Source organism: Mesoplodon mirus (assembly GCF_964341445.2).
Source record: "Mesoplodon mirus genome assembly, chromosome: 2".
NCBI lineage: Eukaryota > Metazoa > Chordata > Mammalia > Artiodactyla > Ziphiidae > Mesoplodon > Mesoplodon mirus.
The window spans coordinates 17400057-17426313 of NC_138977.1; the positions used below are offsets into that span (position 1 = coordinate 17400057).

The window sequence follows — 26257 nt, forward strand, 5'->3', positions numbered from 1 at the left end:
GAATGAGGTGCTATCTTTTTTTTTTTTTTTTTTTTTTTTCCGTACGCGGGCCTCTCACTGTTGTGGCCTCTCCCGTTGCGGAGCACAGGCTCCGGATGCGCAGGCTCAGCGGCCATGGCTCACGGGCCCAGCCGCTCCGCGGCATATGGGATCCTCCCAGACCGGGGCACGAACCCGTATCCCCTGCATCGGCAGGCGGACTCTCAACCACCGCGCCACCAGGGAGGCCCCATTGTGCTATCTTTTAAGATGCCCTGGTTCCTTCCCAGCCCAACATTCTTTTCCCCTAATCCCTTTCTCAATACTCTTCTTAGCCCTGGAGATCACCTTTCCCCACACCATTCCCTCCTCTAGGACTGTCATCCACGATGGGAGTTGGGGTCAATTTATTAGGGCATGAAAGACACAGGGCTGGCAGCTGAGGGCTGACTCTACCTAACACAGCCCAAAGTGATCAAGAATATTAAGCTCACCCACTGAAGAAATCATCCCCTAAGATCCAAGAGGGCACAATCTGAAACATGGCACCATACTAAACTCTAGAGGTATAAGTAAAACACAAACCATCTTAGTCCAATGCAGTAACAACTACTTAGGAAACACAAGCTGTTTAATTCTCTTGCAGTGTAAGTCATAATGAAATAGCTCTATCCTTAGAAACCCAATATTGAAGAAACAAGCACACTTCAATGAGTTGGCAAACACTTGCAGTAGAGACCCATTCTTTCTTTCTTTCTTTCTTTATGGCTGCATTGGGTCTTCGTTGCTACACGCGGGCTTTCTCTAGTTGCCTCAAGTGGGAGCTACTCTTCATTGCGGTGCATGGGCTTCTCATTGCAGTGGCTTCTCTTGTTGCGGAGCACAGGCTCTAGGCACACAGGCTTCAGTAGTGTGGCACGTGGGCTCAGCAGTTGTGGCTTGCGGGCTCTAGAGCACAGGCTCAGTAGTTGTGGCACACGGGCTTAGCTGCTCTGTGGCACATGGGATGTTCCCGGACCAGGGCTCGAACCTGTGTCCCCTGCATTGGCAGGCAGATTCTTAACCACTGCACCACCAGGGAAGCCTCAAGTTCTTTTAGTAACATACTCTTTCACCTCAATCCTTCAGTTCCCTGTGCTTTAAGTTCCTGAATATAAAATGTTAATAACTGGCTCAAAGAGCTCTAAAAATACCTAGCACATTTGATATACAGTATTTAAAGTATAAGTGACTAAAATAAAATGGCATATTTAAACCTATCTCTATACTTTGGAGGTAGCAAATCCTGTCATTTATGCTTTTTAAACTCATTTATTCACATCATTTTTCCTCATCTCTAACCACATTTCCTCCCACAATAGCCTAGCATTTCCATTAAATGTAGACTTCACTTTATACAACCACAGAATATATGTCTTTTTAAATTTTTATTTCTTTTTCCTTGAAATGGTAGTTAAACTGACCTCAATGAGATTTTTAAGGTATATACACATATAAAACAATCTACCAAACTTTATTAAATCAGCAAATTCCTTAAAAATATAAAGTAGATGAACTAAAAATACCAAGATCAGTAAGTTGAAAGAAAACCTTATACCAAGAACCATGTACTATCTGCCAATCCACCCATAAGGATGGCAATGCTATAAGAAAAAAAGCCCTTTTCAATTTTCAAGTAACTGTGACGAGTTGTCGTGAGCTAGCCACACTAACGGCTTGAATTTATAGGATGAGTCGCGAAAGCAGGAAAGACCATTCGAATCAGCAATAGATCAGTGTGGTTGACAGCAATAGCTAAAAAGCAGCCAATAGCTTCACTTTGTGGTGTCTCAAAAAGGAAAATTAAACATTAGACTGTAAGTAATAACATTAAAACACCCAAAAAACAAAGCGATATAATTTTGAGTTAGACAAAGCAACTGAAATTGAAACTAAACAAGAACAAAAGCGATTTGATTAAATGAAGCCAGATAGCTCGTGCGCCCTTGCCTACAACACAGAAACGCTTCTAGCAAAGGAAAGAGGGTGCCAGATGCCAAAAGCTTAGGACGTCCTCTGGTACTGCTCAAGCCAGATCCCACTCGTGGCAGCCATCTCATGTTTTCATGTTACATATGTGAAACAAGATTAACAGAGATATTAGTCACGTTTTATTTAAATGATTACATACCACAAAGAACAAAAAATGTCCTAATTCTAGCTTTTGGGATTATACTGTCAGAACACTCAAATATACGCTTTCAGAGCTGGAAGAATTCTTGTCTTCTACACAAAGCCACTTCTAAGAAAAATGGTATAGAGATGTGTGACTTTACTTACTTGCTTTCTTATGTAGTAACTTGTGAGTAGCCCAGCTTCCTTTAAAACATTCCTAAGAGGAAAAACATGAAAATTAGTGTCAGGCTTTCCTTTTTTTTTTTTTTTTTTAAATAAATTTATTTATTTTATTTATTTATTTTTGGCTGTGCTGGGTCTTCGTTGCTGAACACGGGCTTTCTCTAGTTGCGGTGAGCGAGGGCTACACTTCATTGCGGGCTTCGCATTGCGGTGGCTTCTCTCGTTGTGGAGCACGGGCTTCAGTAGTTGCGGCACGCGGGCTCAGCAGTTGTAGCTCACGGGCTCTAGAGCGCAGGCTCAGTAGTTGTGGCGCACGGGCTTACTTGCTCCGCGGCATGTGGTATCTTCCCGGACTAGGGATCGAACCCGTGTCCCCTGCATTAGAAGGCAGATTCTCAACCACTGCATCACCAGGGAAGCCCCCAGGCTTTCCTTAATTAGAAATGTTTTAAAGAACGTTATATATAAGAAATAGTTATTGGAAACTTTATTTGCAAAAATCAACATCTGTAACTTCACTACATTAAATATTTGGAAAAGCTTAAAAATGATAATGCCTATTTTAAAACTCATTTCATAAAGCAACCTAATGGATTAGAGACCTAAATGTAAGACCAGACACTATAAAACTCTTAGAGGAAAACACAGGAAGAACACTCTTTGACATAAATCACAGCAAGATCTTTTTTGATCCACCTCCTAGAGTAATGGATATAAAAACAAAAATAAACAAATGGGACCTAAAGAAACTTAAAAGCTTTTGCAAAGTAAAGGAAACTGCAAACAAGCTGAAAAGATAACCCTCAGAATGGGAGAACATATTTACAAATGAATCAACGGACAAAGGATTAATCTCCAAAATTTACAAGCAGCTCATGCAGCTCAATAACAAAAAAACAAACAACCCAATCCAAAAATGGGCAGAAGACCTAAATAGACATTTCTCCAAAGAAGACATACATATGGCTAAGAAGTACATGAAAAGCTGCTCAACATCACTAATTATTAGAGAAATGCAAATCAAAATGACAATGAGGTATCACCTCACAACAGTTAGAAAAGGCATCATCAGAAAATCTACAAACAACAAATGCTGGAGAGGGTGTGGAGAAAAGGGAACCCTCTTGCACTGTTGGTGGGAATGTAAACTGATACAGCCACTATGGAGAACAGTATGGAGGTTCCTTAAAAAACTAAAAATAGAATTACCACATGATCCAGCAATCCCACTACTGGGCATATACCTTAAGAAAAACCATAATTCAAAAAGACACATGCACCCCAATGTTCATTGCAGCACTATTTACAATAGCCAGGTCATGGAAGCAACCTAAATGCCCATCGACAGACGAATGGATAAAGAAGATGTGGTACATATATACAATGGAATATTACTCAGCCATAAAAAGGAACAAAATTGGATCATTTGTAGAGATGTGGATGGATCTAGAGACTGTCCTACAGAGTGAAGTAAGTCAGAAAGAGAAAAACAAGTATCGTATATTAACACATATATGTGGAACCTAGAAAAATGGTACAGGTGTACGAGTTTGCAGGCCGGAAATTGAGACACAGATGTAGAGAACAAATGTATGGACACCAAAGGGGGTAAGTGGTGGGTGTCGGTGGGTGGTGGTGTGATGAATTGGGAGACTGGGATTGACATATATATACTAATATGTATAAAATAGATAACTAATAAGAACCTGCTGTATAAAGAAATAAATAAAATAAAATTCAAAAAAAAATAAATTAAATAAAGCAACCTAAACTTCAGATTACATACTTCAAACAAGCCAAAAAACATTAGTCAATATTGTAAATAGTAGCCAAGGTTATATTTCAATTTTATGTCATCAAATCATTTTGAAGTAGTTGAAAAGAACTCTGAACCAATGAAGTAATCATACACTGGGGGAAATAAAAATAAGGAAAATTTTGCAGATTCTTCCATGCTTTATAGCAGTTTGACTCCCAGTTAGTCATATCCACTTTGTTTACTATGTGCTGACAGCCCTACTGGACTAGACTGTAAGCTCCGTGAGGGAAGGGACTATGTCAAGTTTACCACTATATCTCCAGAGCCAAGCAGAGCGCCTGGCACATGGAGGAGTTTCAGTGAACACCTGCATATTGATCAGAATGGATAAATAAATAACTAGAAAGACCAGACTTTTCAGTTGGGAAAATACGTTCGTGTGACATAATTCAGACACCAGTAAGTAGTACTGAATTGGGAAAATGAATTCAAGTAATGAACTCAAGTAATAAATTAGAAAAATGAATTCAACCATATATTTTATTTATAGAAACTGAAAAGAGCAAATAACAGATTCTCCTAGAGTCTCCAGAAAGGAATGCCAACCTGCCAACACCTGCTTTTAGCCCTGAGACCTGTGTCAGACATACTGAACTGCAAGATAACAAATCTGTTGTTTTAAGCCACCAAGTTTGTTGTAATTTGTTTTGGCAGCTATAGAAAACTAATCCAGGAAGGAAACTAGAGTTACCCCTATCTGTTGTCACTGCAAAAACCACTCACAACTGGCACAAAAATCAATTCCTCCCCACCATGGAGTTATAGGAAATTGGTAGAAAAACAAATATTTTTCTATGATTTTACCACAAAAGAGGATTATTAAGATTAATCAAAAAGTCCCAAGAACTAAAAAGGAATAAATTATTTCTTCAGTATTAACCTATTACATCAGGGGTCGCCAAGCCCCGAGCCACGGACCAGTACTGGTCTGTGGCCTGTTAGGAACCAGGCCGCACAGCAGGAGGTGAGCAGGGGGCGGGTGAGCGAATGAAGCTTCATCTGTATTGACAGCCGCTCCCCATCGCTCGCATTACCGCCTGAGCTCCACCTCCTGTCAGATCAGTAGCATTAGACTCTCACAGGAGCGCGAATGCTACTGTGAACTGCGCATGCAAGGGATCTAGGTTGTGCGCTCATGAGAATCTGATGCCTGATGATCTGAGGTAGAGCTGAAGAGACGAGGCTAGGCTAGCGCTGGGGAGCGGCTGCTAATACAGATTGTCATTAGCAGAGAGGTTTGACTGCACAGAGACCGTAATCAATCAATTGCTTGCAGACTCACATCAAAACCCTATCAGTGAGTGGCAAGTGGAAATGAGCTCAGGGCTCCCACTGATTCTGCATTATGGGGAGTTGTATAATTACTTCATTATATATTACAATGTAATAATAATAGAAATAAAGTGCACAATAGATGTAACATGCTTGAATCACCCCAAAACCATACCCCCCACTCCCCCCGTCCATGGAAAAATTGTCTTCCACGAAAGCAATCCCTGGTGCCAACAAGGTTGGAGACCGCTGCATTCCATAAGAAAGGAGAAGTCAATGTTGAATTATAATAGGAAGACAACCATAGTAAAAACTGTAAATTATCATTTACTAAATATATGTGCACTATACACCTATATCTCATTTCATCCTCACAAAAACCCTGCGAGGAAGACGGCACTGTCCCCATTTTACAAATGATAAAACTGAAGCACAGATAAACTAGATAATTTGTCTATCACATAACAGAACCGTACCTGGCCGAAGGAGGACTCAAAACCAGGATTACCTGACTACAGGTCATGCTTTCTCACTGGTTTACAGTGTGTGAATGGGCTGGGCGGGGCGGGGGGAGGGGTGTTTTGCGCATACTCAATTCAAAGCACTGATTTAGCACCAAACCTGGAACTAGAAAACACAGGTGTGATTAAGCTATACCATGTATTAGCTATACCATTATAAGCTCTAAAATTTTACCTTTAAATCTAGGAAATGATGATACTTACTACCAGTTTAATGGATCCTCAGTTGCTCCACCTATAAAGTGGGTTGATTTTCTCCAGGAGAAGATCACATAGCGGATTAAAGGAGATAATGCAACTAACATATATAAAAGTAGTTAAAGTGTCTAGCACATAGCAAGTATCAACATATGACATCTTAATGCTTACCACCATACCCAGCATTAAGCAGGTTTTCTCCACAACCGTTAGGGAAGAAACAAAGATAATGCGATCATATACACAAAAGCCTTCTAGGGGATTCCCTGGTGGCCCAGTGGTTAGGTCTCCACGCCCTTTCACTGCCGAGGGCCTGGGTTCAATCCCTGGTTAGGGAACTAAGATCCCTCATGCTGCACAGTGCAGCCAAAAAAAAAAAAAAAAAAGCCTTGTAGCTGTAGAAGGAAATGTGAACTGGTTTCATCACTTTCCAGGACAGACTGCAAGCTGCCTGCTTCATAGCCATCCTCCCCTTTCCCCAACAGCCAAAGAACCCTGCTAGAGTGGAGTTGTGGGAACGCTGCTAAAAACATTCCCAGCCTCCTTGAAGCTGCAGGTGGACACGTGACCCAGTCTGGCCAACCAAGTGTAAGCCCAGTTGTTGGGTGGGGCTTCTGCAAAGCTTCTGAGAAGAGAAACACCTATCTGTTACTCTTTGCCCTTTCCCCTCTTCAAACCCGGAGATGTTGCCTGAAGTGAAGTAGCAGTGCTGTGCCTGCAAAACGACAAGCACACCTCAAGAAGCCTGGGTCCCTAATGACTTTGTGGAGCTGCTGCTCCAAGTCTCAACACATCCACCTCCAGACTCCTCATCATAGTAGAAAAACAATAACAGAGACGTCAGTAAAAAAACTCCACAACTTTAGTTTTGGTGGATATACTGGTTAGAAATTGCATTGGATTATGAGGTACGAAAACTCAAAGAACACTGGGATAAACAATCACTCACCTGTTTAATAAAAGACAAAAGGAGGCTGGAGGAGTGATGGGTGAAAGCAGCAATAATAAAATCCCTGGAACCTGTAAAATGTTACCTTATTCGGGAAGGGGGTTGCTGCATATGTGATTAAATTAAGGATTTCATGAAAGGGAAATTATCCTGGATTATGCAGGTGGGCCCTAAATGCCATCATCACGAGTGTCCTTGTAAGAAGGAGGAAGGGGGGCGGTCCACACACAGAGAAAAGGAAAAAGGAATGTGCCTAGGAGGGCAGAGATCAGAGTGATGTGGTAGAGCCCCTGGAGGGAGCGCAGTCCTGCCAGCACCCTGATTTAGGTTCAGTGAAACTGATTTTGGACTTCTGGCCTCCAGAACTAAAAGAGGATAAATGTCTGTTGTTTTAAGCCACTCAGTTTGGGGGATTTGTTACAGTGGCCACAGGAAACTAATACAGTGACTTAACAAGACATCAGGGCACACACTAAAACAGGGTGAGGGACTTACTCCAGTCTTTCTGAAGCTTTTTCCACTTACATGTACTTATTTATGGACTCAACTCCCAATCATCCACGGTAATTTTTAAATGGGGCAAGCAAAGGCACATGACGGTACTTTAAGAAACCTAACTTCAGTCAGCAATTTCAACCTCTTCTCTTCCTTCCCTGCAAACTATTCCTCCTCACAGACATGATTGACGAGAGTGACGAGACAGACCGGAGCTTCTTGTTTTCCTTCCTCCAGTCTAGCCTGCAGGCAGAGATGTTTACGGTAGTGAGACTGTCAGCAAGGAAAAGGTCAGGGATGGAAGGAAGGGAGTGAGGGGAGAAGTTCAGGGCAGGTCCTAGGACCGCAGTCTGAGTCCACCAAGCCCAGAGGCGAAAACCCCACCATGGCAGCATGGCAGGCATGCTACGGCCACCCTTCACTTCCAGGCCTTAACTCCAATGTCTCCTTAACACCAGGCCAACCATCTGCATACCAACTGTGCTTTGTACAATGTTCAATTCATTTTAATTATGGCAGCTCAGAATAAAGCAACTGAATGTCTGCCCAATGAGAACTAAGTATGGCTAAAGTGGCTTACATGTCTCCTAGGTACTGATATAGCCAATACTACAGCAATACTGTGAATAGTCTTCCCTGAAAAAAATCAAAGATTCCAGCTAAATAAACCCCTTTAAAGAACCTTAAGATATAACTGAATCAGGATCCAAAAAAAAAAAAAAAATCAATAGGTAATTTGAAAAGGAAAACAGTTTGAAAACTAGAAGAAGTTTACAATTTTCTAGAAGAGGAAATCTGCCAAGCAGCCGATTTCCCACCCAATAGCAACTCTACTCTGTCTTATATCTTATGTAAAATTGATAGAGATTTTTTAAATGCTATTATATTAATATATCCCAACACAAATAACCATTTTTAAAATGAATTTTGTCTTCTACAATGTAATAACTTTAAATGCTTGCTCAGGGCCATATATAATATCTTGTATGTCCAAATATTCAAATGCAGATTGGAAAGTGAACATCTTTAATGTTTAATGATACCATCTAGGCTTGAGTATACATTTCACTGTATCAATTCCTATAGTACAATACTTAACATTTTCAGACCACTGAAGCCTTTGAGAATCTTGGGAAAGCAATCATTCCCCTCCACAGAAAAAAAAATATATCCATGCACATATAAAATACAGAGTGCCATGTGGTTGTAACGTGCACTCTGTACTTGTATGTATGAATGAATGAATGAACAGACTTGTATGCACATGTTTACATGTGCATAGGTGCTGGGCATTCAGCAGTGAACAATATAGGCCTATTCTAGACAAATATTACATGGCTAATCACACAATTTACTACATAGTTTAAGTCATAAGGGCTAAACAGAAAAAATACACAGTGCTGTGAGAAGAGGTGGAAGACAAGAGCTAAAGACAGAGGCAGAGATCAGAGCCTGTTAAAAATTCTGGTCTATTCTAATGACAACAGAAAAAGCCATTAAAGGGTTTTAAATGAAGAAACAACCGATGGAGACTTGAGTTTATAGCATCCCTGATCTCCATCCACAAACCCCAAATTAAAACTTTAATACACAGAATGGTCCTGAAGAACTCCATAAAACTGATTTTTAATACAGGCAGTCCTTGCTTTGCATAGTAGTAAACAACCATACAAGCTGTAACCGTAAAAAGCAATCCTCATAATCAACAGGGAAAATCACAATTGTTCCATGACCTTTAAAACTTTTTATCAAAATATTAAAAATTCTCTTGGGCTTCCCTGGTCGTGCAGTGGTTAAGAATCCGCCTGCTAATGCAGGGAACACGGGTTCAATCCCTGGTCCGGGAAGATCCCACATGCCGTGGAGCAATTAAGCCCATGTGCCACAACTACTGAGCCTGCAGTCCAGAGCTCACGAGCCACAACTACTGAGCCCACGTGCCACAACTACTGAAGCCCGCGTGCGTAGAGCCCGTGCTCTGCAACAAGAGAAGCCACTGCAGTGAGAAGCCCACGCACCACAACGAAGAGCAGCCCCCACTCGCTGCAACTAGAGGAGCCTGTGCACAGCAACGAAGACCCGACACAGTCAAAAATAAATAAATAATTAAACAAGATGTTTAAAAAAAATTCTCATACTATAGGTTATAAATATACAGGAAACTGAAAAAGTAAAACTAATATTTGTTTAGTATACTGTAATTTAAAACATTAGATATATTGAAAATTAGAGTATTTTATTTCTTCATTTAAAAACTTATCAAGACTAATTTGAACACGTGTGCCTTCTTCCCACTGTATAACTCAGTAAACAGAGTGAATATCTTTGTTAGGCTTGGCAGATTGTCATACTCCTTTTTAGGTTTAAAACAGCTTCCAAATTTTATCCTTGGCACTCTCAATACCTCTGAGAGTTCTTTTAATGTAAAGTTTTTTGTTGGTGTCACTTCCCCTGAGACACCATCAATCTTTTCATCACAACCATTTTCCTCATCTATGTCAACAAGTCTGTCCGACTTCCTCTGGCTGCACATCTATAGAGTCTCTAGAAAGGTGGGCAATGTCAACATTCCCCTGGGTCAGCTGTCTCTTCCACAACTCCAGTTATGTTCCATTTAGATTTCACTTCCAGCATTAACACTTAGCACTTCTTTGTTGCACTTCCATCTGTTAGCCAATTCCTTCTTTCAATGATCCATTTTCGTAAAATGTCACATAAGTTTATCATTGGGAAACAAGAAAGCTAGACAACTACAGGCTCTGCTGTCTGCAAGAGAACCGAGTGACAGATGCACAGGGACCAGTCACTGACAGGCTTTGAAAGAAGCGGAGGGACTGGTCACTCACTGATCAAGACGCACAGCTGTGATTTACGCAGTGATCTGAGGACTGAAGAGCTAGCAGTGAAGTCTTATGTACTTCATGTCATTACTCATGTTGTTGGGAGACTGGTTTAACTACTCTGTGGTAACTAGATTCATGCATATCAAAATTGCAAAATAAGATCTGCCTTTATATAGTTGGCAACCCGACACAACCTATTTATAAAACTTTTCTAAATAGGTTATGTGAACACAATACTTTTGCCTCACCCAGCATCTCTTTTTACCCTCACAGAAGCTGACACATATTTCCTTAAACAAAATAACATCTCTATCCCAACTGATTCATTTAGAGAACGCGGAAGTTCACACACCAATTTAAATCAAGAAGGGGAAGGGGAAGAACGAGCCATCAGAGAGGAGAGATAAAAGGAGCATTTAAAATGTTAAAGAAGGGCTTCCCTGGTGGCGCAGTGGTTGAGAGTCCGCCTGCCGATGCAGGGGACACGGGTTCGTGCCCCGGTCTGGGAAGATCCCACATGCCATGGAGCGGCTGGGCCCGTGAGCCATGGCCGCTGAGCCTGCGTGTCCGGAGCCTGTGCTCCACAACGGGAGAGGCCACAACAGTGAGAGGCCCGCATACCGCAAAGAAAAAATAAATAAATAAAATGTTAAAGAAAATTAATATTTTCACCTAATTTTTTAACACTACAAAAAATCCATTGCCTACTTACTACTAAGGATAATTCATAAAGGGTTTATAGGTAGGGACAACTCAAAACTCACATGATTTTCTAAATTAAGTTTAGGACAGCAGCTAAAATCATGGACTTTGAAGTCAGACAGACTTGTCCCATAGCTTGATCATTTATTAGCTGTAAGGGGAAAAAAATCTTAATATCTCTACGTTCCACTTTCCTCAACTGCAATGTAGGGAAAACTGTGTAAAAATGTGTGGCCAATAACAGTTTTATCAATTTTATTATTTTTTAAATAAATTTATTTATTTTTGGCTGTGTTGGGTCTTCGTTGCTGTGCGTGGGCTTTCTCTAGTTGCGGCGAGCGGGGGCTACTCTTCGTTGAGGCGCGCGGGCTTCTCATTGCGGTGGCTTCTCTTGTTGCGGAGCACAGGCTCTACGTGCACGGGCTTCAGTAGTTGTGGCTCGCAGGCTCAGTAGTTGTGGCTCGCGGGCTCTAGAGCGCAGGCTCAGTAGTTGTGGCGCACGGGCTTAGTTGCTCCGTGGCATGTGGGATCCTCCCGGACCAGGGATTGAACCCATGTTCCCTGCACTGGCAGGCGGATTCTTAACAACTGCACCACCAGGGAAGTCCCTCAATCTTATTATTTTTAAAAGCAATTTAAACTTGAAATTTGAAAAGATGATGCACCTGTATATTTTTAACATGTCTGTGTCAACCCTGCCCTGAATTCTTAGCTTATGAAAGCTTATGGCAGTTAGGCAGCTAGTGTTGACTGTGGCCTTTGTAGCTGACTAGTATCACTGTCCACGGAACCTGCGCATTGGGGAAGGGGATGCAAGAGGCGGGAAGAGGGACTTCCCTGGTGGCACAGTGGTTAAGCATCTGCCTGCCAGTGCAGGGGACACGGGTTCGATCCCTGGTCCGGGAAGATCCCACACATGCCTCAGAGTAACTAAGCCCATGCACACTGCAACTACTGAGCCCACATGCTGCAACTACTGAAGCCCACTCACCTAGAGCCCATGCCCCTCAACAAGAGAAGCCACTGCAATGAGAAGCCCATGCACCGCAACGAAGAGTAGCCCCCGCTTGCCGCAATTAGAGAAAGCCCACGCACAGCAACGAAGACCCAAGGCAGCCAAAAATAAATAAAATTAAAAAAAAAAAAAGAGTCGGGAAGAACTTTAGGTTTGAACAGGCTCTCCAGCCAACACAGAGACCATCACAGAGAACAGCGTGCCAGCTCAAGGTGTGTGATCACAACTTGTGACTAACCTTTGGCAGAATTCTAAGCTATTCAGACAAAAAAGCAAACCTTAGGAAGCCAGGTTTTAGGGTTGTTTCTTTTTAATTTTTTAAATTAAAGAAACATTGAGCAGAGACATCAGTAGCCACTGTAAAGGAGACAAAAGTCAGAGGTTCACTGATTTAGTCCAACTACAAAACCCAAACAGAATGTATGGCACAGCTATTTGAGGAACCACTGAACTGGTGATGAGTCTACCATCCTCCCCCACCAAAATCACCAGGGGCAACATGGAAGTGACCACCAGGGCACAAACACAGAGCAGTCCAGAAGCCCTCTAATTCTGGCTCAAGGAACAGGAAAGGGAACTCCTAGTGCTCAGAATACAGTCCACCTTCTTTTCTCGTTTTTCTCTTCTCACACCGCAAGCCCCAAGTGATCCTGAGGCGACCCACAACGTGAGCTCATAGGAGTCAAAGTTCTGAGGAAGAGGCATCTCCTCTCTCATCAGTGAAGCTGTGGTCCAGCGAGGGTGGGGCCAAACCCCCTTACTTTCTTCTCTCTGTGTCCTCCTGTCATTTGGCCCAGACAAAGGCACCATCATGAAGTATGCAGCAAAGCAGGTAACTAAACCCCAGCTTTCTGGCCAGAGGACCAAAAATGAGGATTCCCAAGGAACCGTAAAGTACCAGGAAGGAGCTCCAGAAAGTGACCCCATAAAGTTGTTCATAATACAATACTGATGTGTGTGAGAACAGAATAGAGAGACCATCGTCCAGGTCTCAGGGACAGATCTGAATGGCACTGCTAGGTTTTGAAAACTGAACTGACACTGGACCCAAAGAAGGCATGTTAGAACTTGCAGGCTGAACCTAACCAGATTAGTAGCCAGCTAAAATTTAAAATATCAACATTCTTCACAAGATTTAAACAAGACTCAAGATCTCATAATATTCAAAATCTCTAGGATACAATCTAAAATTATTCAGCATATAAAGAACCTAGACAATTTCAATTTACAAGGGAAGTGAGTCAACAGACACCAATGCTAAGATGACAGCAATGCTGGCATTAACTGACAAAGACTTTAAAGCAGCTATTATTAAAACATTCCAACAATCAATCAAAACACTCTTCAATCAATGGAAAAAAACAAAATCTTCACAAAGAAGATGTAAAGAAAAACCAAATGAAAATTTTAAAATTAAAAAATACAATGCCAAACTAAAAAACTAATTGGATGTACTCAATAGCATAATGAAGATGTCAAAGGAAAGATGCAGTGAACTAAAAGACTGAAAGAAATTATCCCATTTGAACGCAGAAATTAAAAAAAAAATGAACAGAGCCTCAGGACCTATATGACATAACAAAGAAAATTATTAAGGGCAAAGAGGAAAATTACAGAATTTTTTTTAAAGGTCAATTAACTAAGATGATGTAACAGTCTAAATTGTATATATCAAACAACAGAGCTTCAAAATACATGAAGCAGAAAGTAACAGAAGTGCAAGAAGAAAAAGAAGAATCCACAATATAGTTGGAAACAAAAATCAACAACCATTCATGATAAAAACTCTCAGTAAACTAGAAGAGAATTTCCTCAACTTGATAACGATCATCTACAAAAAGTCTACAGATTATATCATATTTAATGTGAAAGACACAGTGTTTTCTCCCTAAGATCAGAACCAGACAAGGATGTCCACTTTCAACATGCATATTTCAACATCACACTGGAAGTCTTACAATGCAACAAGGTAAGAAAAATATAAAATGCATACAGACCGGAAAGGAAGAAATTAAACTGTCCCCATTCAAAGCTGACATAATTACCTATATAAAAATACCAAGGGAGGGCTTCCCTGGTGGCGCAGTGGTTGAGAGTCCGCCTGCCGATGCAGGGGACACAGGTTCGTGCCCCGGTCCGGGAAGATCCCACATGCCGCGGAGCAGCTGGGCCCGTGAGCCATGGCCGCTAAGCCTGCACGTCCGCTCCGCAACGGGAGAGGCCACAACAGTGAGAGGCCCGCATACCGCAAAAAAAAAAAAAAAAAAAAAAAAAAAAATACCAAAGGAAAAAATCTCCCAGAACTAAAATATCAGTTTAGCAAGGCCACAAACACAAGATCAACACAAAAAAACTCACCATATTTCTATATACTGGCCATGTGTAATTGGAAATACACAAAGTAACACCATTTACAATCACTCCTCCCAATATTAAATAAATAGTATAAATATAACAAAAGATGTACAGGAGCTGTATGCTGAAAACTAAGAAACAATGATAAAAGAAATCAAGTAAGAATTAAATAGACATCCTGTGCTCTTGAAGTAGAAGACTAAATACAGGAAAGATGTCAATTCTCCCCAAATTCATTTATAAGTTTCAAGCAATTCCAATCAAAATCCCAACAGGAGGGGACTTCCCTGGTGGTCCAGTAGTTAAGACTCCACACTCCCCATGCAGGGGGCTCAGGTTCAATCCCTGGTCAGGGAACAAGATCCCACATGCCGCAACTAAAAATCCCGCATGCCACAAGGAAGATCCTGCGTGCTGCAACTAAGACCCGGCACAGCCAAATAAATAAATAATAAATAAATAATTTTTTTTTTAAATCCCAACAGGATTTTTTTTAACATAGAAAGGCATGACTCTAAAGTTTATATGCAAAGGCAAACTAGAATAGCTAAAACAATTTTGAAAAAGAATAAAACTGGAGGTATCTTATACTTTTTCTTATATTAAGGACATAATTTTTTCTATTTCTACTCTTAAAATAATGTTATTAGGAACTGGTATTGAATCCTATCAAATTCATTTTAAGCATCTTCATAAGCAATTTTTTGTATCTGATGTAATGATTTGATGTATTATATTAATAGCTTCACTTATTATTTAATGATTTCTACCTCCCTGAAATAAACTAGCTGACTATGGTGGATTATTCCTTTACATACTGCAAAATGTAACTTAGTAATATTTGTTATACAAAGTTGTAGGCATTTTATGTCTCTCGATATATATTGCTGGATATTTTAATCCAGGGTTTTCTTGCTGCTCTTTCTTCCCTTTCCTGTCTACCTGCCATTTCACTATTACTACCAACCCTTATTATTACTGGCCAACAGATAATAGGGAAGGATAATACTCTGCTTCAAAATCTTGTCTCAAAAATAAAAATAGCCCTGTCATCATCTTAATGAGTAAAAAGGACCAAGTGGTGAGTATCTATAAAGGAAGGTTCCCATCAAGCTGGGTTAGCATGACATCACCTTCCATTATAGATAAAATCCTGTCCAGCCTTAGCCTTGACATTTGTTAATGGAAACTACCATTTGGCGAGGACCTTTTTCATGCCAGCACCTTACATGTACTATATCACTAAAACTTCACACTAATCCTAGGAACTGCATATTAATATTCCCATTTTACAGATGGGGAAACTAAAGCAGGAAAGGGGTAAATAATATGAGCCAGTTCAAACAGCTGTTGGGTGGCAGAGCTGGAACTGCAACACAGGGCTCTCTGGCTCCAAAGTCTACTACTCTCTATCTAGCTATGAGGCTCACAGGACAGTGCTCTGAAGAAGCAACGGCTCAGTAAAAGGGATAAGATACAGCTCTGCACCACAATCTCCCACCCCAACCCCTTGCCCTATGCATCTCCTCCATCTGGCTGTCCCTGAGTTGTATCCTCTATAATAAACTGGTAAACATAAATAAAAGCAAAAACAATCTAGCAGCGTATAGAGGAGAGAGGAAGAAGCAGGTGAGATCTAGGTAAAAGGAAACAGATTTAAGAAAAAAGGTTAAATGAAAATTTTTAACTTAAAAAAATTTTTTATACAAATATGAAAAATACATCAACATTTCTCAGTGTATACTAAGAATTGGCAAAGGATAAAGACAAAGAAGAAATGAAAGACTGGTCTCAAACAGAATCATACTTACCACTTATTAAACATTCTATAATGAAATGTTTTCATCCACAGAGCTTATATTACTGTATGTTAATTCTCTTACCATTAGTAATTATTTTCCTACTAGACAGTATAATAAACCATGTTATCAAGAAAGTTTCTTGGGGCCTCCCTGGTGGCGCAGTCGTTGAGAGTCCGCCTGCCGATGCAGGGGATACGGGTTCGTGCCCCGGTCTGGGAGGATCCCATATGCCGCGGAGCGGCTGGGCCCGTGAGCCATGGCCGCTGGGCCTGCGCATCCGGAGCCTGTGCTCCGCAACGGGAGAGGCCACAACAGTGAGAGGCCCGCATACCGCAAAAAAAGAAAAAAAAAAAAAAAAAAGAAAGTTTCTTATTGAATTCTGTTGACTAATATGCTGATTAAGAGATGCACCACGTTCTTTGAAAACACCTTGGGATACATAGCAAACTGTTAAGATTTAATAGAGATCCTGGGGAATTAGAGATAAATTTGGGGAGAAGGCACCCATCACTTTAAATTCTCTACAACTACCATGTATTATCATTTTTAATAAACAAAATATAATATTACTATAATAAAATAATTTCTGAGATTTTCATGGAATTAAAATCATCAAAGCTTCTTGAATTCTAAATAAACAAAGATCTTCGATTCTATTTGCTAATGCTTGCCATCTGGAGTGTATCAGAGTAGATGCCAAGTTTTTCTTTTTACCATTACTGATCACAGAACTCTTGTAAAAAGAAATCTAGAGCAACCTTTAGTATTTAAAACAGAACAAAGAGCTGCTCTGAGACAGGAGCAGAGAGGGGGAGCCACTCTCACCTGTGCCCCATTTCATATCTTCTCTTTCAAAGCAATTAAGCTTAAATAATCAGATGCCCTCCTCTCCTCCATCCAAAACTTACCTTCCTGCAAGAGTTCAGAAGATAACAAATGACTTTAAATACCACCTTCTCTGTAAAACTCCTCCTGTCCCCCAGTGACAAATGACACTTCTTCTAAACCCTTTAGCAACTATTGCCTCTACAATTGAATTAATAATCTATTTCGTTGTAATCTCTGTTGATTTGATCTCAGGTAAACTTTGAACAAACTAAAAGCAGTATAAGTTTTTTAAAGGAACTATATTTCACAACGCTTCTCCTCTACTGTCACTTCAAAGGAAAAAGCCCAAGATAATGTGTAAAGACCAACATTTGAGTATTGGTACACACCTTAAGTTAAGGTACACACCGTAAGTATTCATGGTAAACTATTTTTTTCATATCTATTCTAAAAAGTCATAAGCTATGGAGCAATTACCAAGATTTTAAAATAATCCTCCTTGATTCTATTTCAGCAAAAAAAAAAAAAAAAAAACCACTTTCAACAAGATTATGAACATACTCTTAGAAAAGCAGAACATGCTTCACATTTTTCAGACTACTTGGTATTCTGAAGAAGTTTACAATACACTGGGAATCAACGCTATACCACATCGATTTTTCTCCCAACTATATTTTCAATGTAGCTATCATCACTAACATTTTGAAATTCATCACATTCATTGAAAAGTAGCTATCCAAATAAATAGCCTTGTACTTCCCTCAGAGGATTTCAGAGTGTTTTACTTGGTTCATGAAACTTACATCAAATCCCAGCTTTAATAAGAGGACTAATAGGATTATTCTCATTAAATAAACTGAGGAACTGTCTCACAAAACAGCTTACTTAGCTAAAGGCATGTATTTCAAAATACATGAAGATTTGAGTAAATGAAGAAACCAAAGTATTCATAATAAATATCTCTCACCTGTATAAAGACACCCACCTTCCTCTTACTTGCTGAGGCCATGAAGCAATCAGGTCATGGTCTTCAAAATCCCTGATGGCATCAAGAACATTCCTGGATCTCCTGATAACTCTTGAAGACTGAACAGTGCTCCTTCCTTACACCACAATCTCATTCTTTTTCTTCCCCATTCATTACCTGATGAGCACCACTCAAAAACCTGAGTGACTTATTCTCCACACCCTGCAGAATCAACCCCTGACTCTTAGCTGGGCAATCTTTCTTTCCCTAACCCTGAAAAATGTACCAATGACCTAACTAAACTAGGGCTGGAGTTTCCCAGAGAACACCGCGCTCTCCTTTCCCTTGCACATCCTGGTCTACCTGCTCCGGACACTCACACCGTTACATCTTGTCCTCAGAAGCTTTACCTATCCCTTCAGGTCTGCTACAAATGCCACCTTCTCCATAAAGCATCCACACCATGCCCCAACCCACCTGAAGCTGAATAGGACACATGTACTTACTCAGTACTCCTTTGAGAGCACTTTGTCTCATTGCCCTACTTTCCACCTATTTTGCTGCACCAAAGCACTGTCTATTGATAACCTACTATAACTAGTAGGTAAAGCTTGAGTTTTCAGCCCAAGAGAACACACTTTTTCTTTAGCACCAACGTATGTCTACCAGTTTTAGGGGCTGATATGGGGTAGTATGGTTCTCATTCCCGAACAGGTTTTAGAATCACCTGGAAAGCTTTGCTTTAAAAATACTCATGCTATTCCCCACCTCAAATTAAGTAGAATGGTGGTTATCAGGGATGGATGGAGTTGTTTAATAAGTTGTTTCAGGGGCTTCCCTGGTGACGTAGTGGTTGAGCATCGACCTGCCAATGCAGGGGACACGGGTTCGAGCCCTGGTCCAGGAAGATCCCATATGCCGTGGAGCAACTAGGCCCGTGCGCCACAACTACTGACCCTGCGCTCTGGAGCCTTCGAGCCACAACTACTGAGGCCGACACACCTAGAGGCCATGCTCCGCAACAAGAGCAGCCAACACAATGAGAGGCCCATGCACTGCAGTGAAGAGTGGCCCCCACTTGCCACAACTAGAGAAAAGCCCGCATGCAGCAACGAAGACCCAATGCAGCCAAAAATAGAAATAAAATAATTAATTAATTAAAAAATAATAATAAGTTCTTTCACTTCTGCAAGATTAAAAAAGTTCTGGAGATTTGTTCCACAACAATGTAAAAATAATAAACACCACTGAACTGTACCTTAAAAATGCTTAAGATGGGGCTTCCCTGGTGGCACAGTGGTTGAGAGCCCACCTGCTGATGCAGGGGACATGGGTTCGCACCCCAGTCCGGGAAGATCCCACATGCCACGGAGCAGCTAGGCCTGTGAGCCATGGCTGCTGAGCTTGTGCATCCGGAGCCTGTGCTCCACGACAGGAGAGGCCACAACAGTGAGAGGCCCGTGTACCACAAAAAAAAAAAAAAAAAAAAAAAAAAAAAAAGCTTAAGGTGGTAACGCCTCTCTGTCTTTTTTAACCACAGTAAGAAAGAAATTCATTTTTTAAAAAATTACAAAACTGTATACCTGTATATAATAAAGAACAATGATCCTGTTTTTGTTTTCAAAAGATAAAAACAACAGGTAACATTTAAATGTGTACTACATGCCAAGCACTGATTTAGTGATTTACTATGCATTAAATGTTAATCCTTACAACTCTAAAGGGTAGGTACTATTATTTCCCATTCTACAGATGAGGAAACTGAAGCACAGAGATTAATTAACATGTGAAAGAACCACACAGCTAATTAATCACAAAGCCAGGATTTAAATGCAGGCCCTCTGGACACAGTATCCGTGCTCTAACCTCTATGTAATATATACATAAAAGTCTGAAAAGACAATAAACTAAACTGTTAACACTCTTAGTATATAATCATGACAGTTTTCACTTTATACACTTCTGTTTTAAATTTATGCAAAGATCATGTACTGCTTTTTATACTGAAAATACAAATGAAGGTATTTACATTTTGAAAAACTACACTCAATGGAACAGCAAGGTCTCTACCCTGCTAACAATCATTTTATTTCCTTATATTTCTGTACTGAGACTCTTTACCACCGTAAAGCTAATCTACCTGCCATAACACACGTCTCGGCTTGCTCCTGCTTCCATAAACAAATCCTTCCCCTGGAGAGAATGTCCTCTCCTTTGCAGTGATACACACCTTTTCACTTACCTTTTTTTTTTTTCTTTCAATTTATCCAAAGCCAGTTTTTTTTTCTTTTACATTTTTATTGGAGTATAATTGCCTTACAATGCCGTGTTACTTTCTGCTGTAGAACAAAGTGAATCAGCTATACATATACATATATCCCCATATCCCCTCCCTCTTGAGACTCCCTCCCACCCTCCCTATCTTCCACCTCTAGGTGGTCACAAAGCACCGAGCTGATTTCCCTGTGCTATGCAGCTACTTCTCACTAGCTACTTTACATGTGGTAGTGTATATGTCAATACTACCCTCTTGCTTCATCCCAGCTTCCCATTCCCCACACCATCTCAAGTCCATTCTCTAATGTCTGCGTCTTTATTCCTGTCCTGCCCCTAGGTTCATCAGAACCATTTTATTTTGAATTCCATATGTATGTATTAACACACGGTAATTGTTTTTCTCTGACGTACTTCCCTCTGCATGACTGACAGACTCTAGGTTCATCTACCTCAGTTCAAATAACACAATTCCGTTTCATTTTATGGCTGAGTAATATTCCATTGTATATATGTGCCACATCTTCTTTATGCATTCATCTGTTGATGGACACTTAGGTTACTTCCATGTCCTGGCTGTTGTAAATAGTGCTGCAATGAACATTGTGGTACATGTCACTTTTTGAATTTCTTAGGGTATATGCCCAGTAGTGGGATTGCTGAGTCATATGGTACTACTATTTTTAGTTTGTTAAGGAACCTCCATACTGTTCTCCATAGTGGCTGTATCAATTTACATTCCCACCAACAGTGCAAGAGAGTTCTCTTATCTCCACACGCTCTTCAGCATTTATTGTTTCTAGATTTTTTTATGATGATCATTCTGACCAGGGTGAGGTGATACCTCATCGAGGTTTTGACTTGCATTTCTCTAATGATTACTGATGTTGAGCATCCTTTCATGTGTTTGTTAGCAATCTGTATATCTTCGTTGGAGAAAAGTCTATCTAGGTCTTCCACCCATTTTTGGACTGTTTTTTTGATATTGAGCTGCCTGAGCTGCTTATAAATTTTGGAGATTAATCCTTTGTCAGTTGCTTCATTTGCAAATATTTTCTCTCATTCTGAGGGTTGTCTTTTCGTCTTGTTTATGGTCTCTTTGCTGTGCAAAAGCTTTTAAGTTTTATTAGGTCCCATTTGTTTATTTTTGATCTTATTTCCATTCCTCTAGGAGATGGGTCAAAAAGGATCTTGCTGTGATTTATGTCATAGAATGTTCTGCCTATGTTTTCCTCTAAGAGTTTTATAGTGTCTGGCCTTAAGTTTAGGTCTTTAATCCATTTTGAGTTTATTTTTGTGTATGGTGTTAGGAAGTGTTCTAATTTCATTCTTTTATATATAGCTGTCCAGTTTTACCAGCACCACTTATAGAAGAGGCTGTCTTTTCACCATCATATATTCCTGCCTCTTTTGTCAAAGATAAGGCAACCATATGTGAGTGGGTTTATCTCTAGGCTTTCTATCCTGTTTCATTGATCTACATTTCTGTTTTTGTGCCAGTACCATACTGTCTTGATTACTGTAGCTCTGCAGTATAGTCTAAAGTCAGTGAGCCTGGTTCCTCCAGCTCCGTTTTTCATTCTCAAGATTGCTTTGACTATCAGGGTCTTTTCTGTTTCCACACAAACTGTACAATTTTTTGTTCTAGTTCTGTGAAAAATGCCATTGGTAGTTTGATAGGGATTGCACTGAATCTGTAGATTGCTTTGGGTAGTAGAGTCATTTTCACAATGTTGATTCTTCCAATCCAAGAACATGCTATATCTCTACATCTGTTTGTATCATCTTTGATTTCTTTCATCAGTGTCTTATAGTTTTCTGCATACAGGTTTTTGTCTCCTTAGGTTGGTTTATTCATAGGTTGGTTTATTTTATTCTATTTGTTGCAATGGTAAATGGGAGTTTCCTTAATTTCTATTTCAGCTTTTTGTTGTTAGTAATAGGAATGCAAGGGATTTCTGTGTGTTAGTACTGTATCCTGCTACTTTACCAAATTCATTGATTAGCTCTAGTAGTTTTCTGGTAGCATCTTTAGGATTCTCTATGTATAGTATCATGTCATCTGCAAACAGTGACAGTTTTACTTCTTCTTTTCTGATTTGTATTCCTTTTATTTCTTTTTCTTCTCTGATTGATGTGGCTAAAATTTCCAAAACTATGTTGAATAATAGTGGTGAGAGAGTGGGCAACCTTGTCTTGTTCCTGATCTTACAGAAAACGGTTTCAGTTTTTCACCACTGAAAATGATGTTGGCTGTGGGGTTTTCTTATATGGCCTTTATTATGTTGAGGTAGGTTTCCTCTATGCCCACTTTCTGGAGAGTTTTTATCATAAATGGGTGTTGAATTTTATCAAAAGCTTTTTCTGCATCTATTGAAATTATCATACGGTTTTTATCCTTCAATTTGTTAATATGGTTTTTCACATTGATTGATTTGTGTATATTGAAGAATCCTTGCATTCCTGGGATAAACCCCACTTGATCGTGGTGTATGATCCTTTTAATGTGTTGTTGGATTCTGTTTGCTAGTGTTTTGTTGAGGATTTCTGTATATTTATCAGTGATTGGCCTGTAGTTTTCTTTTTTGTAACATCTTTGTCTGGTTTTGGTATCAGGGTGATGGTGGCCTCGTAGAATGAGTTTGGGAGTGTTCCTCCCTCTGCTATATTTTGGAAGAGTTTGAGAAGGACAGGGGTTAACTCTTCTCTAAATGTTGATAGAATTCACTTGTGAAGCCATCCAGTCCTGGGCTTTTGTTTGTTGGAAGATTTTTAATCAAGTTTCAATTTCAGTGCTTGTAACTGGTCTGTTCACATTTCCTATTTCTTCCTGGTTCAGTCTTGGAAGGTTGTGCTTTTCTAAGAATTTGTCCATTTCTTCCAGGTTGTCCATTTTATTGGCATACAGTTGCTTGTAGTAGTCTCTCATGATCCTTTGTATTTCTGCAGTGTCAGTTGTTACTTCTCCTTTTTCATTTCTAATTCTGTAGATTTAAGTCTTCTCCCATTTTTTCTTGATGAGTCTAATGGTTTATCAATTTTGTTTAACTCACAAGAAACTAGCTTTTGGTTTTATTGATCTTTGCTACTGTTTCCTTCATTTCTTTTTCATTTATTTCTGATCTGATCTTTATGATTTCTTTCCTTCTGCCAACTTTGGGTTTTTCTTGTTCTTCTTTCTCTAATTGCTTCAGGTGTAAGGTTAGGTTGTTTATTTGAGATTTTTTTTGTTTCTTGAGGTAGGATTGTATTGCTATAAACTTCCATCTTAAAACTGCTTTTGCTGCATGCCATAAGCTTTCAGTCATTGTGTTTTCATTGTCATCTGTTTCTAGGTATTTTTTTATTTCCTCTTTGGTTTCTACAATAATCTCTTGGTTATTTAGTAGTGTATTGTTTAGCTTCCATATGTTTGTATTTTTTACAGATTTTTTCCTGTAATTGATATCTAGTCTCATAGCGTTGTGGTCAGAAAAGATACTTGATACGATTTCAATTTTCTTAAATTTACCAAGGCTGATTTGTGACCCAAGATATGATCTACCCTGGAGTATGTTCCACGTACACTTAAGAAAGTGTATTCTGTTGTTTTTGGATGGAATGTCCTATAAATATCAATTAAGCCCATCTACTCTAATATGTCATTTAAAGCTGGTGTTTCCACATTTATTTTCATTTTGGATGATCTCTGTCCATTGGTGAAAGTGGGGTGTTAAAGTCCCCTACTATTATTGTGATCCTGTGACTGTCCCCTTTTATGGCTGTTAGTATTTGCCTTATGTATTGAGGTGCTCCTATGTTGGGGGCATGAATATTTACAATTGTTGTATTCTCTTCTTGGATTGATCCCTTGATCATTATGTAGTGTCCTTCTTTGTCTCTTGTAATAGTCTTTATTTTAAAGTCTATTTTATCTGATATGAGTGTTTCTACTCAGCTTTTTTTTTATTTCCATTTGCAAGGAATATCTTTTTCCATCCCCTCACTTTCAGTCTGTATGTGTCCCTAGGTTTGAAGTGGGTCTCTTGTAGACAGCATATATACGGGTCTTGTTTTTGTATCCATTCAGTCAGTCTGTGTCTTTTGGTTGGAGCTTTTAATCCATTCACATTTAAAGTAATTATCGATATGTGTGTTCCTATTACCATTTTCTTAATTGTTTTTGTTTTGGTTTTGTAGGCCTTTTCCTTCTTTTGTGTTTCCTGCCTAGAGAAGTTCCTTTAGCATTTTTTGTAAAGCTGGTTTGGTGGTGCTGAATTCTCTTAGCTTTTGCTTGTCTGAAAAGCTTTTGATTTCTCCGTCGAATCTGAGTGAGATCCTTGCTGGGTACAGTAATCTTGGTTGTAGGTTTTTCTCTTTCATCACTTTAAGTATATCCTGCCACTCCCTTCTGGCCTACAGAGTTTCTGCTGAAAACTCAGCTGATAACTTTGTGGGGACTCCTTTGTATATTATTTGTTACTTTTCCCTTGCTGCTTTTAATACTTTTTCTTTGAATTTAATTTTTGTTAGTTTGATTAATATGTGTCTTGATGTGTTTCTCCTATGGTTTATCCTGTATGGGACTCTCTGTGCTTACTAGACTTGGGTGACTATTTCCTTTCCCATGTTAGGGAAGTTTCTGACTATAATCTCTTCAAATATTTTCTCAGACCCTTTCTTTTTCTCTTCTTCTTCTGGGACTCCTGTAATTTGAATGTTGGTGCATTTAGTGTTGTCCCAGAGGTCTCTGAGATTGTCTTCAATTTTTTTCATTCTTTTTTCTTTATTCTGCTCCTCGGCTGTTATTTCCACCATTTTGTCTTCCAGCTCATTTATTCGTTCTTCTGCCTCAGTTATTCTGTTATTGATTCCTTCTAGTGTATTTTTCATTTCAGTTATTGTTGTTCATCTCTGTTTGTTTGCTCTTTAGTTCTTCTAGGTCCTTGTTAAACATTTCTTGTATTTTCTCCATTCTTTTTCCAAGATTTTGGATCATCTTTACTATCATTACTCTGAATTCTTTTTCAGGAAGACTATTTCCTCTTCATTTGTTTGGTCTGTTGGGTTTTTTTTTTTTTTTTTTTTTTTTTTTTTGCGGTATGCGGGCCTCTCACTGTTGTGGCCTCCCCCGTTGCGGAGCACAGGCTCCGGACGCGCAGGCCCAGCGGCCATGGCTCACGGGCCCAGCCGCTCCGCGGCATATGGGATCCTCCCAGACCGGGGCACGAACCCGTATCCCCTGCATCGGCAGGCGGACTCTCAACCACTGCGCCACCAGGGAGGCCCGGTCTGTTGGGTTTTTACCTTGCTCCATCACCTGCTGCATATTTCTCTGTCTTCTCATTTTTTTAAATTTACTGTGCTTGGGGTCTCCTTTTCGTAGGCTGCATGTTCATAGTTCCTATTATTTCTGGTGTCTGCCCCCAGTGGGTGAAGTTGGTTCAGTGGCTTGTGTAGGCTTCCTGGTTAGGGGGACTGGTGCCTGTGTTCTGGTAGATGGGGCTGGATTTTGTCCCTCTGGTGGGCAGGGCCACGTCAGGTGGTGTGTTTTGGGGTGTCTGTAAACTAAGTATGACTTTAGGCAGCCTCTCTGCTAATGGGTGGGGTTGTGTTCCCGTCTTGCTAGTTGTTTGGCATGGGTCATCCAGCACTAGAGCTTGCTGGCCGTTGGGTGGAGGTGGGTCTTAGTGTTGAGACGGAGATCTTTGGGAGAGCTCTTGCTGATTAATACTACATGGGGCTGGGAGGCCTCTGGTCGTCCAACATCCTGGACTCGGCTCTCCCACCTTGGAAGGTCAGGCCCGAATCCCAGCCTGAGCACCAAGACCCTGCCAGCCACACGGCTCGGAAGAAAAGGAGAAAAAGTAAATAAATAAATAAATAAACGAACAGGGCTTCCGTGGTGGCACAGTGGTTAAG

The 26257-nt window shown here is 40.1% G+C and overlaps 1 protein-coding gene across 1 annotated transcript in view; it reads right to left on the reverse strand.

Annotated features, from left to right (window-relative positions):
* METAP1 (methionyl aminopeptidase 1) overlaps positions 1 to 26257 on the reverse strand; it is a 65941-nt gene that overhangs the window by 29506 nt on the left and 10178 nt on the right. The window contains exon 2 of the mRNA XM_082638023.1: positions 2299 to 2350. Within this exon, the coding sequence (XP_082494149.1) occupies positions 2299 to 2350 (52 nt within the window). The remainder of the gene's footprint in view (positions 1 to 2298; positions 2351 to 26257) is intronic.